At 43.7% G+C, this 13,268-nt stretch overlaps 1 protein-coding gene across 1 annotated transcript in view; it reads left to right on the forward strand.

Annotated features, from left to right (window-relative positions):
* The window catches only part of TPH2 (tryptophan hydroxylase 2), a 101,248-nt gene continuing 89,001 nt past the window's right edge, over positions 1,022–13,268 (forward strand). The window contains exons 1-5 of the mRNA XM_005679722.3: positions 1,022–1,126; positions 3,581–3,733; positions 6,367–6,550; positions 6,647–6,747; positions 12,010–12,077. Of these exons, the coding sequence (XP_005679779.2) occupies positions 1,022–1,126; positions 3,581–3,733; positions 6,367–6,550; positions 6,647–6,747; positions 12,010–12,077 (611 nt within the window). The remainder of the gene's footprint in view (positions 1,127–3,580; positions 3,734–6,366; positions 6,551–6,646; positions 6,748–12,009; positions 12,078–13,268) is intronic.

Below are 13,268 nucleotides of genomic sequence, written 5' to 3' on the forward strand. Positions count from 1 at the left end.
GTTTGAATAGTAAGTTATCAGTTGATCTATGCATTTCGAATTGTTGGAGTTGTTCTAGTTTGAAGTCATCAAAGGAATGATTATATGGACATTTCATATCCTTTTCATTCCTATGTAGTGAGGAAGATTCTAGGGTTAGTGTCTCAACCATGCATCAGTTCAGTTCAGTTCAGTTGCTCAGTCGTGTCCGACTCTTTGCGACCCCATGAACTGCAGCACGCCAGGCCTCCCTGTCCATCACCAGCCCCCAGAGTTCATTCAGACTCACGTCCATCGAGTCAGTGATGCCCTCCAGCCATCTCATCCTCTGTTGTCCCCTTCTCCTCCTGCCCCCAATCCCTCCCAGCATCAGAGTCTTTTCCAACTATGCATATATGTGGCTAAATCACAGCCTCACATTTCCTTTACAATTGCTTAAACATCACTGCATAGTGGTATCACATGCCGGGAAGCAGTGCAGTTTATGAATGCCATCACACACACAATTCCACTCACACAGTCATAACGCATCAGATCAGAAAAAATTTATTAACATAAAGTAAAATGGCTTAGGGGCTCTGCAATACTGATCTTTCTCGAATTATTTTCCTTCTTTTGGAAAACATTGAAACTTGCCAGTAGCAGATTTGAGAGAAGAGAGCTAAGGTCAGGGGAGAGATGTTTTCTTTTACAAATAACACTGCATTATGCATTGTTCTCCACCACCCGTGCCCAAGCAGCTACTCGACCTATGAAACAAGCAAATAGCAGGGGAACACAGATAACCCCAGGCTTCAGGTTTGTAATCTGACTGTGGCCATCGGCAGCCAGAAATGAGTTTCTTTCTAATCAGCCTTCCATCAGTCCCCAGTCACTCATATAAAGGGGCCTGGAAGGGGAAGATTTGCGTCGCGTTTTCTTCAGCAGCAGGGTTCTGGGCAGCGCCCCAAGAGGCCCGCTGCCTGCCAGCCCCTCTCACCTCGCCGCGGCTGCGGCCCTGCTAGCCCCTCTGCGGCAGAGGAAGCAAATTACATCGGGACCCATGCAGCCAGCAATGATGATGTTTTCCAGTAAATACTGGGCAAGGAGAGGGCTTTCCCTGGATTCAGCAGTGCCCGAAGAGCATCAGCTGCTCGCCAGCTTAACAGTGAGTACTGAGCAGCTGGCACTCTCTAGAAGAGTGTTTTCCAGGCTTGGGATAGTCTTATTCTTGCCACTGGGACACGTACTCTAAACACACACCCTTAATTCCTTCCTCTGTCATCTGTCTAACCTGCCTCCCTCCTGCCTCTCTCCATCTTTCCTTCTCTCTCCATAAAGTAAAGCAGATGCCCTGATTTCTATGGGGCAAAACTTTCTTCCCTCAAAGTTTTTGAGTTGAAAGTAAAAACGTTCCCGAACATTAAGAATGAGAAGTTCTGTGAAACAATATCTTGTATCAACAACCAAAATAAGTGTGCAGAATTTTTGAAAGGACCGTTCATTGTGAGTTGGAACAGGGAGAAGAAATTAAATGGATTTCTATGGTTCCTGCAAGATTATTGTGTCTTCTGTACCCTCTTCCATCTACAAAACCTGGTCTTTAAACACAAAGTAATATTTTCTGTTTTTGTCTATAGGTGCTGTTTATTTGAATAAGAGAAAGATCAGATTCCTTTCAAAAGTTTTCCTGTGTTCCTCATTATTCTATTATTTTTCAGTTTAATTGATGGGGTAATGAAAGCAATATACCAGTTGTTTCAATATTTAAGGCAGTTTTATTAAAAAAACAGTAACAATAAAAAAGTAACATTTTGCACGATTTAGATCCTGATATGGGGTAATAATCATAGGATTTAATAAGGAAGACAGTGCGTGAAAAATGTATTCAGATTTCTAGTTATTAAAAATATTAAATGATATTTCATTACCATACTACCAGAGTTAATCAGCCAATTACAATTCAGTGTGTATCATAGAAAAATCTGTTTCAGTATTGTAGCTCTGACTGTGTGCCAGAGGGTTGTATTGTACTAGTATATTATTACTCCTAAAAATGTTGAAAAGTAATCAGGGCAAGTTTTGAAGAACTGTTTAAATCAATTTGCAAAAATGAGTCTAAAACATAAATAAGTTTTCTAACATTTAAATGTTAGAAATGAATATTTGAATGAGATATTGCAATGAAGAATTCTGAAGCCATAGTGACCTTCTGGGAGGAAAACAAGGAAAACTCAGAGTTATGGTTAATGTATAATCACCCTTTCATATAGAAAATAATACTTGAATATATAAGATCTGTGGCAGATGTTGAGAGCACTACAACATTTGAGCCTTTAATGATGGAACATACTGCCAAATGCCAATGCCGGCATAAACTTCTTTTTCCCTCAAGTCATAAATTATAAAATATTTATTTCTGTGATATATGTATCTAGTGAGTGAGGCAATAGTAACATGTGAAAAGAAAGCCAGTAGAGAAATCAGAGGAAGAAAATGACAAAGAACTGTTCACTGGGTTCCGTATCAAATGTGCACTTCTCAGTTTCATGAGCAAGTAATAGATTGGCATGCCTGTAGGATGTCACTGTCTGCAGGGAGAAAGTTCTGTTTGCCCAGTTCCCCGTCTGTATACAAAGAGCATGGGAAGGTGAACTCCAGTTAGCACTCTGCTGAATGAGTCTCCAGCTTTATAATTGCGTATTTCTGACAATGGGATCCAAGTGTCTGGAATCTGTCGTTTTTGTCTTTAGCCAATAGGACTAGTAGTCGTTACCTAGTTGTGTTACTATTATGGTATCTTGGTTGGCCAATGAAGTGCTAATGGTTTTCAATTTCTCAGGTTCTTCTCTTGGCTCCTAATGGTGAGCTAGCCTCTTTGTTTCTTGATTTCTTTTTACCCTCCTCTTCCTTCCTGCCTTCCTTTCTCTCTCTCCCCCTCCCTCCCCTCCTTCATCTTTCTTTCTCTTCTTCAGTTTCTTCATGTAGCTGAATTTTTATGGCCACTTTTCAGATATCACCTGCTGACACAGGCAGTCTCCACTGAACACACTCCTGTGTGCTGAACTTTTGCAGACAGACTCACACTGGCCATGTGGATCTAATTGCAGAATGTAAGCTGATCAGTTTCGGTTCTTGTTCTGACATATTTCAGAACAAAATTAATATTTTGTTTTTAAGATTAATTGAAAAAATTAATGTGAAAAAATATATTTAGTAATATAGCTTAATTTTATGTTTAGTAATTAGTATAGCTTTGATATAATTCAACTAGGCTAACAGATCAAACTTCATGCTATAAAATCTATTAGAAAGAAAGGAGTTATTCACACAAGAGACTTTATGATGGTCAGATTTTTGTTGCTATTAAAATGAAGCAAATATGATTTCCCTTTAATTTCAACCATTGGATGATATATTTGAGCACTGCAAAATAGTACCCATGAGTAAATTAGACCAGTACTTACGATCGACAGTCATAAGTGACTTGGCAACTTCTCCTTGAGTTTGTATGCTTGCTAAGGATTCCAGCATATGAATGGAACATCTGAAAAAGAATCTGGTTACAGAGAACTCTGGAATCCTAACTAATACTTTGGTGTGTGTTTCTACCTTCTTGAAGCTAAATAAAACTAACTCTGGCAAAAATGAGGACAAAAACGGCAACAAGGGAAGCAGCAAAAATGACACGGCCACCGAGAGCGGCAAGACGGCGGTCGTGTTCTCCTTGAAAAATGAAGTTGGTGGATTGGTCAAAGCGCTGAAGCTCTTCCAGGTGAACGTGAAATATCACTATCTACCTTTAACAGCGTCTGTGTGCTGTTTACAAACCTGTCATCTGTTATGAAGTATCACTGAATCCATATCTAGATAATGTGTTGAAAGCTTCAAAGAGACCAAACTTCATGAAGCTCTATAAGAGGGGTTGGTCTGTCAAACAATAAAATAAACATTCGTGGAAATCATGGTCTATTAACTCAGAGTCAGCCGATGAGTAATTCTGCATACTGTTGTCAGGTGAGGAAGTCGGTACTGTAAAAGTGTGAGCCTCACACCTGGAAAGGCAAACACAAAAGAAGCCAAAGAAGGTATCTTTAAGTATTAAGAGCTTGCAGCCTGATTCAGTGTGTTCACATTTGAACCATGCATATGTCCCAGAGCACACTGATGGCATGAAATGCGATATGTTAGTAAGCTGCTGCTGCTGCTGAGTCGCTCCAGTCGTGTCCGACTCTGTGCGACCCCATGGACGCCAGCCCACCAGGCTCCCCCATCCCTGGGATTCTCCAGGCAAGAACACTGGAGTGGGGTGCCATTGCCTTCTCCAATGCATGAAAGTGAAAAGTGAAAGTGAAGCCACTCAGTCATGTCTGACTCTTAGTGCCCCCATGGACTGCAGCCCACCAGGCTCCCCCATCCATGGGATTCTCCAGGCAAGAGCACTGGAATGGGGTGCCATTGCCTTCCCCATATGTTAGTATAGGCACTTGTGATTCCCCTAAGCCTCATTGTTTCAAGAACCTAACATGTCTTTTGTAAAGATGCGTCATTCTCCTTATATAGGACCTAGGACTGTGTGTGTGCTAATTCGCCTCAGTTGTGTCCAACTCTTTGCAACCCTATGGACCGTAGCCCACCAGGCTCCTCTGACCATGGGATTCTCCAGGCAAGAACACTGGAGTCGGTTCCCATGCCCTCCTCCAGGGAATCCTCCCAACCCAGGGATTGAACCCGCTTCTCTTACATCTCCTGCATCGGCAGGCGGGTTCTTTACCACTAGCGCCACCTGGGAAGCCTGGGAGCTTGGCCTAGCTTTCTCTTATAGAAATATAGTCATCCAAATGGGTGGGTTGAAACCTCAAGAAAGAGCGTAGTTGAGGGGACGGTTATAAAAACTCAGAAGAACTCTTGACTTCTTGCCAGGGTACACTTGATGGTTTCCCTCTCCTTCAGGACATGCCTTTTACCAGTGGGTTTTGTCTGGGGACGCCAGCCATGGTTAGAGCTGTAACAGGGGGGCCTAGCACCGTTTGGTGCCTTGGGCTGCTGGTGCCACGGAGAGACTGAATTGCAGGCAGAGGTTTCAGACCTTGTTCTCTTGGCTCAGCTAATCCCTAGCTGCTTCCTAGATTCAATAGCTTCATTTGTAAAATAGCAGTAATAATTCCTACCTAACAAGGTTGTTCTGCTGAAATAACAGGAGTGTAAGTGCTTTGTAAAGTGTGCAGACATTAGGCATTATTGTGATGCCTCTTTGATGACCATAGAGGGGGAATTAGCAGCCTGATTTGGCAAATATTTCCTTGTTCCCTTCTGACCTTGAAGAAAGGATCAGGTACCATAAAGAGTGGTAATGGAAGTTTGGAGAAATATTTTATACACAATGATATCATCCAGTGCTGTCTCCATACAGTGCCCAAAGGCAGGCCAATTCAATTCCAAGCTGGGTGCAGTGGGAAAACCCCTGGAGACAGGCTCCTTAGCTCCGAGTTTTTACTTGGCCATCAGCTGGTGCTGGGGTCTCAGTTACATCACTTAACGCATCTGGACCCCAGTTTTCTTGTCTAAAAATATCCACTCTGCTTCAACCACAGTCCACGCAGTGACCCAGTTGTGTGAAGACGCTTGAACTTTGAACCTAATGTTAATCTTGCCTTTATTACCTCCCAATTTAGAAAATATGGCATTATTGCAAAACTTATTAAAAACATAAGTAGAGCAATTAGCAGCCTGGTCACAGGATGAGTTTCTTTATACGGAGAAGGATGCTATGATTTCATCCTGGTCTGGCGCTGGAAACTGCCTGTCCTGCTGCTGTGCTGAGAGGCCGGAGGCCTCCCGGACTGTACTAGGAGCTATGCTGATAATCAGAGGCTAGTGGACTGATGGGGAGGGATCTGCTTGTCTGGGGGCTGTTAGGATGGAGAGAACTTAGTCTTCAGTTAACTGAGGACAAAGGAAGACTACATCACTGGGGAAATTTAAACCTGAGACTTAAGTATGAAATTGCAGCCCTGCTTTGAACATCTTATTGTAAGGAGATTTTGCTCATGAAATCCATCATGATTGTTGCAGCAACACATTCTTGGATGAAGTTAGTTAGCCTGGAGATTGCTGGAAGAGAACATTATTATACATTTTATGGGGCCCTGTATTTACCATAATGTCCCTTGTTGAAGAAGAGACAGGAAAACCTACACACAGTTACTGTTCTTATTCATAGAACAGTATTTCCAATGGTTGGAAAACATTTCCATGTTTTCATCAACCAAAGAGTGAGATAGTTGTCTTCTCCCCTTTTGTGGGCACTTGGCGCCTTTCTGCTTACATGTTAAACAAGGACAATCTGTGGCATCTCTTTTGTTGTGCCCTGAAGGTGATTTAGATATGTTGTTTATACTTTCACAGGAAAAACACGTCAACATGATTCATATTGAGTCCCGGAAATCCCGGCGGCGAAGTTCGGAAGTTGAAATCTTTGTGGACTGTGAGTGTGGCAAAACGGAATTCAATGAGCTCATTCAGTCACTGAAATTTCAAACCACGATTGTGACGCTGAATCCACCAGAGAACATTTGGACGGAGGAAGAAGGCAAGGCCAGCTTTGGTCTGTTGGGTGATTTTGCAAGCTGACACGTGTGCCAAAGGGGAAGCTAATATTTTTGAACCTGCACTGTGTTTCCAACAGAGTTGGAGGACGTGCCCTGGTTTCCCCGGAAGATCTCGGAGTTAGACAGGTGTTCTCACCGAGTTCTCATGTATGGTTCGGAGCTGGATGCCGACCACCCAGTAAGTGCCCAGTCAAATCCATCCCACATGTGCTCTTCCAGCATATGGCAGTGTGCCCTATTCTGTGCCATGATGCTTTATCATAGAGCAATTTATTATTTATTCCCTGTAACTGAGAGCAGGCTCTTAAATGATAAAGCTTCTCTGTACGTGTAAGCTGGCCGGAAGCAGGTTAGAAGGATGGTAGTTCCACCTTGCTTTTATTTTTAAAAGGGTTGGATAAAAGAGGAGGAGAGTATAAACTTTGGAGAACATTTCTGTAGAATTAGACAGCCTGAAATATACTTGCAGATGGTGGCCCTGGGAAGACAGGAGGAACTGAAATTGATCACTTCTTTGGGAAACTAGGGAGGACTTGGTGTTATGGGACTCAGTGAGAGAGTGAAATTCTCCTTGCTATTTTCCTCGACTGGAAGTAGTTAGGAGCAGAGCAATGTGGTGGACTTCAGTCTCAATGGAAAGGCAGAAGGTGATAGAATCAGACTATAATGGAAGATGCATCTCTCCTTCCTGAATCTATTTACCGCCATCTCAGCTCTACAGCTGTAAAAATGACCACCTTTAAAGAAATATGATATGTAGTAAGCATTTCCCATTATTCCCTCTCTTCCCCTTTACATCAGTTTTTATTTAACGCAAGAGGCCTGAAACTTCTTTATGGTCAGAATGAAGTACAGTTAGTAGTCTGGGAGAAGCAAGCAATGTACTCCTTCATTACAAACAATTTCCCCCCAGTGCCCCGTGTCTAAAAGTGGTGGGTTAAAGGGTGAAGCCCGAGCAGATTGGTCATGCTTATAGGAGCCTTTTGTGGACTGAGGGCAATGGTTTTCAGACACCCATTTTATTTAAATGGGGGAAGTCTGCAGATTTGACGGACTGCGCAGTGGTTCTCTAAGTGTGGTCCTGGGACCAGCTGCCTCGGTGTCACCCAGGAGCTTGTCTCACTAAGCCCACACTCAAGTGTGAGAGCCCCTGCTTTAAAGGAAACCAGGACAACTCCAGCAAGAGCGAGCTATTCAGTCAGACCAGTCTTTTGGCATAAAATGCAAATTCAAACCAATTCATAGCATGCCATTTAGTGGTCAAACAAACCTAATTCAATTCCATGATTCAAAAAACTGAGTTTGCTCAAAGACACATTCTGTTACATTTGCCAGTATAGCTTAAAAATTCAAAATAATTCACAGTAGTTCACATGAAAGGCTCCTGAACTTTAGAGAAATACTCAAAATTGTCTTTAATAATCATCCATTTGTTTATCTTCCCCTTCCACTTCAGAGGAGTCAGAATTAGCGCAGAAGCCTGATTTAAGATCTTAGCAGTAACAGGACGGCTCAGACACCAGCTGTTAATTTGCAGGATGACCTTGGGCAAGTCCCTCTACTTCTGCAACTCAAATTCCTTACATAAAAAGTGGACATAAAATGCTTATTGAGCTCAAAGGGGCGTTTGAAAGGCCTAGTTAATAAAACAACTGGAAAGCATTTTGGCAAGAGTAAATGCTTAATTCCGGGAAAGGAAATGCTATATTAAATCATGCAGATCAATGCCTGGACAGTAAAGGGTTTTTTTGCTAACCTCTTATTTCCAAATGCTCCCCTTAGTCTAGTTTGGAAATTACTCAAGCTAGAGAAAGCGGGGCAGAACAACCACAGGAACCACTGACCTTGCTGTGAAAAAATTTATTCTAATACCCAGCATAAATTTTTATATGCTTGATTTTGTTCCATTATTCCTAATTGCACCCATCTTAAGATACTTTCTCTTATTGTCTATGCAGCCACTTGAAATAATTTCAAGTACTTAGCAATCTCCTACCTGAATCAGTTTTTACCACATATATTTCTTTTACATAAGCACACCAAATTTTCATTATGCAAAATTTAATATTGGTAAGTTGGTGTTTTAAAAATTATTATTTGATGAAGATAGATAAAAGTTTCTAAGAAATTTTTGTGCCTGGGAATAATTTCAGTCCCAAGGCAGGGATTATTATGTTAGGATCACGTTCTTGTGCTGAGATGGCTCACAAGGGGCTTGGAATATAAGTCATGCTGCTGAGGTTCTCAAGAAAGGGTTAAATATGTAGGTGAGTCCATCTCAAACATTTAAGGACATACACATCACATAGATCTTTTCAAAATGCAGGTGGAGGTCTTGAGATTCTGCCTTTCTAGGGAGCTCCCAGTTGAGGCGTACTCTGGAGGTCTGGGAACCACACTTTGAATAGCAAGGATCTAGCCTGGGAGGGTCTTTCACAGTGGGATTCAAGGTCCCCTGCATAAGGCTTTCATTAACCATGCAGTACCTGGGGGCTCATCTGAAGCCTACTGAATCAGAGCTTCCAGGGATGGGCCCTGCAATCTGCCTTTAAGTGGATTTCCCAGAGAGTCCAGTGAGCTCTACAGTTTGAGAACTGGTGTCCTAACTCAGCGATTCTCAAGCTTTCTGTTTAGATAATCTCCAGGAAATTAGAAAGATATACTCACGCCAGCATCGCATCTCAGTGTGCTTACATCAAAACCTCTGGGAATGTGTCGAGGTCTGGAGTATTATTTCAGCCTTGGCAAATGATTCCAGAATTCTGCCAGGGTTGGCCGCTTTGGGTAGCTCTGCTTGCCTGTGTACATTCAGCCGAGCACGTTTGGGTGCTGGTTGGGTCTGCGGTTCCCTTTGATTTAAACTGAGAGAGGAAGGGTCATGTCTAGCAGACACTCTCTAAGTGCTTGTGTTGCCAGATTTAGCAAATACAAGTATAGGGTGCCCAGTTACATCTTCATTCTGTCACGCGAGTGTGTGCTCCTCGGTTCTTTGTCTCGTCACAACAAAGATTTGGAGTGATGGACATTAAAGCCCCCTTGGCGTGTCACAGCTCTCAGGTCTTGGATAGACCGTGTTATAGCTCTCAGGCCTCGAATGGACCACGTTATAGCTCTTAGACAAATCAGTGTTACAGCTCAGTGTTACAGCTCTATTTTATTTAGAAGATAGCAGGAAAACCCATCTTCGAGGCGTGAGGGCACATCGATCCAAAGACACGAGAAGCAGAGCGCCCCAGCACGCGGGAGAGAGAGCGAGCGAGAGAGCGAGCTGGCTCTGGCTCCTCTGTTTATCTGTTCCTCTCTCCCTGGGCCTGTCCTGTGCAAACTGGGCCAGCCAGGAGTGCTGTTTGTTTTACCTGCGGTCCTCACTCTGGTCCTCGGACCTTCCTTGGTTCTATTTCCGCGGGCTTTTCCCTTCCTTGTCTTCTAGCCACCGCCATTCTGGACTCCTTTTCCCTATTCTACCTACCCAGCAGTTTCATATAAACAATAACATTTTTTAGCATCAGTAATGTCCCAAATATTGCCTGAGTGTCTTATTTTTTATCTGGTCACCTTATCCCTGGCATCAGTTTGGAAAGGATGGCCAAGGAATTCTGTATCTCTGTAACCGCTAGTGTAGCTAGCATCTCTGTTCTATTTTGCCAGTCCATGCACGTTTCAGTGCTGAAATTTCTGGTTCGCCCATAACGCTTGTGTAATTACCACCACGCTAGGCTGATGAGCCATGATGAGTAGTAAATCACTCTCTTCTGTGCCTGGAAAAGGTGCAGGTGTTTGCCAAGGAGATAGTCAAGATTCTTTGGGAAGCCCAGCAGATTGCAATGCTGTTACCATGGTGTCTGGTTTGGCAGGAATCAGGGAACAGATGCTCAGATTTTCACATAACTCTTTTCCTTTCGTCGCGGCCTGCTTTCTCTTTGAGTATTAAGGGTGCTTGGAGTTCTTCAGTTTCACCATCCCAGGTTGCTGCGGGTGACTAGTGAGTGTTGAAATCCGCGCTTTCTAGCACTTTCTACCTCTGTGGCATAAGACCTTTTTCTTAGGTCACAGACCCATTTGTAAAAGTGGTCACAAATTTTGTAACTGTAATCACAAATCTTGTATACAGACATTTGAAGGCTCCTTCAGCCTGCTTTTGAACTCCAGTTTAAAGACCTCCAATTCACAGCAGAAAAAGAGAGTGCTAGCCTTGAGGGTGGGCGCACTTCCCTTCTGCAGGGCCTTCAGGTGACCTCAGGGCACTCACTGTCTCCCTCTGTTACTGACCTTTGGCCATTGCTGAGAGAGAGGCTCTTGGCAGTGGACCTTCTTTGTTTCCGTTAGGCATTCAGTCCTGTGAAGATTTCTGACCTCAAGGCCAGTTCTCCTTCAGCCGGAAGAGAGAGCAAAACGAGCTAAGGTTCCCCTTGAACGTGTCTGAGTGGATGCCGATTGGGCAGAGGGGGCTCAGGCCTTTGCGGGCCTGTCCCGGTTCTCCTCCCGGAGCTGTGGTCCCGGCAGCCTGTCCTCTTGCCCGACCTTCTTTCCCAGGGGGGGCCCTCGCGTCTTGGGCTTCCTTCAGGGTTCCAGGGGGTGCAGAGGTAAGAAGTTAAACTGAAACCATACCATCTGGGCTTCCAGCTGTTTGAAGAAACACCCCTGGGAAGAACCGATTGTCTGAAAGTACCTGAAAGAAAGGGAAATTGAAAGTCTGTTGACAAGAGGAGAGACTCTTGAGTAAACCAGGGAGTCCCCTTAGAAGGATTCCACTTCACAGGAGAATGACAGACAGGATGGTTAATTTCCCAAGAGCGTGATGATGGGTAAAATCTTGAATGAGGCTGAAAACTGGTCAGAATTATAGGGACTCAGAAGGAAATGGAGCTAGCTTGCTATCCTGTGTCTGGATCCCTTGTAATCGATTTTGCATTATGTGGCTATCCTCATAACATACAGCAAAACCTCTTTAATTCATCCTAATTTGGGATTTTGATGATTATTCTGAGTGATAGAATTTTAATTCATGAACATTTACTGGTTATTTGCACAAAGCAATTAAATTTAGGTTAACTCACTGAATAGCCATGTTAAAGGGATCTGTTTTATTGAACAGATAAGATTAATTTGTAATTAAGATCAGTTACATGTAAATGATACTTAAAAACCAAAGGATATTGTTCACGATATCAATTTGCTTAACTAAGCCATTCTGCCTACTTACGGCAAGGTTAACTTTAGTCTGAATTCCCATGCATCCCAAATTAGGATAGCCCAAATTTAATGAGGTTTTACTGTACGTACAGTTTGCTTCTGCCTGTGTCATTAAGGTGGTCATCCAAGGGGAAAACTTACGTTTGAATTGGACATTCAATAAACATCACAGCAATTTTCTTTTAGGCCTTCTGCAACTAACTTTTTTGGCAGTCTGTTAAATAACCTCATCTCTTTTCTGTTTAAGGGATTTAAAGACAATGTCTATCGGCAGAGAAGGAAGTATTTTGTGGATGTAGCCATGGGTTACAAATAGTAAGTACCTGTGTGGCTCTTTCCTGTGACTTGCTGCTGGCGGGTTAGGTAAAACACATGCTGGGCTAAACAGATTTGTCTTCTCGTCCGTTTTAACTTTTGCAGAAGGTGGACATCAACCATTTTATACACTCAGCAACTCTGTAGGCTTTAAATGCCAACACGGATGTTTGACATGCGGGTGTAATTGCAAAATAATGTGTGCTGTGGGCCAAATGCCGAGTGCTACATTTTCACCACGGCACTCAGAGCTCAGCTAAGGCAGGGAGCTGTTTCTGTACACTCTGCAGGGCCTGGGAACTGTGCTTTAATTTTACTCTTGACTTGGCTTTTTAGTGACTCCCTTCCATGTTCAGCTCCCCCAGTGAGAGAGGACCCTACAAGAATGACGAAAAGGCTCATGTAAGCAGCCATCAGAGGAGAGACGTGGTTGTTTTGTAGGAAAGGAAACTTCCTATAAACTGGAGGGTTAAAAAAAAATTATTTATTATTTGGCCGCAGGAGGTCCTAGTTGCGGCACTCAGGATCTTCCTTCTTCACAGCGGTGTGCAGACCGGGGATCTTTAGTTGTGGTATGTGGGATCTGCTTCCCTGACCAGGGGTCAAACCCAGGCTCTCTGCTGTGGGATCACACAGTCTTAGTCACTGGAGCACCAGGGAACTCCCTAGACTGGAAGAGTTTCTTCCCCAGTCGGGGATTAGGCTTGAGGTGAAACTGGAGAGCCTTGGGACGGGGCCAGGTGGCAGTGGCGGGAGGTTTGTGACTGGCAATGGTGAGTGGCCGTGGCCGCAGGCCATGCCTGGAAAGATGGAGCGGACGTCAGGCCTCTCTTTCTTCTGCTCACACTAGTACCAATCACGCATGGGCCATCACAGCGCTGTCGCGGGTTTCCTCTGGTGCTCGATCAGCTGCATGAATCTTCTGAAGAGAACACGCTGTAAATCCATACCTGGTATGGTGCTCGATCAGCTGCATGAATCCTCTGAAGAGAACACGCTGTAAATCCATACCTGGTAGGACAGTATCTTTCTTCCTCTCACTGAGACTGGTGAGAGGCTTGACTGTTGTGTTGACGTTACGTGTGTTCTAGAGGGTACCCGTGTTTCCTTTTTTTTATTTAAAGAATCTGACACACAGGTCCTTAGAGCGAAGTGAGCCGATCCCCCCTCACCTCTGGCTGGCGGTCCTGT

The sequence above is a fragment of the Capra hircus genome, chromosome 5 (assembly GCF_001704415.2).
Source record: "Capra hircus breed San Clemente chromosome 5, ASM170441v1, whole genome shotgun sequence".
Taxonomy (NCBI): Eukaryota; Metazoa; Chordata; class Mammalia; order Artiodactyla; family Bovidae; genus Capra; species Capra hircus.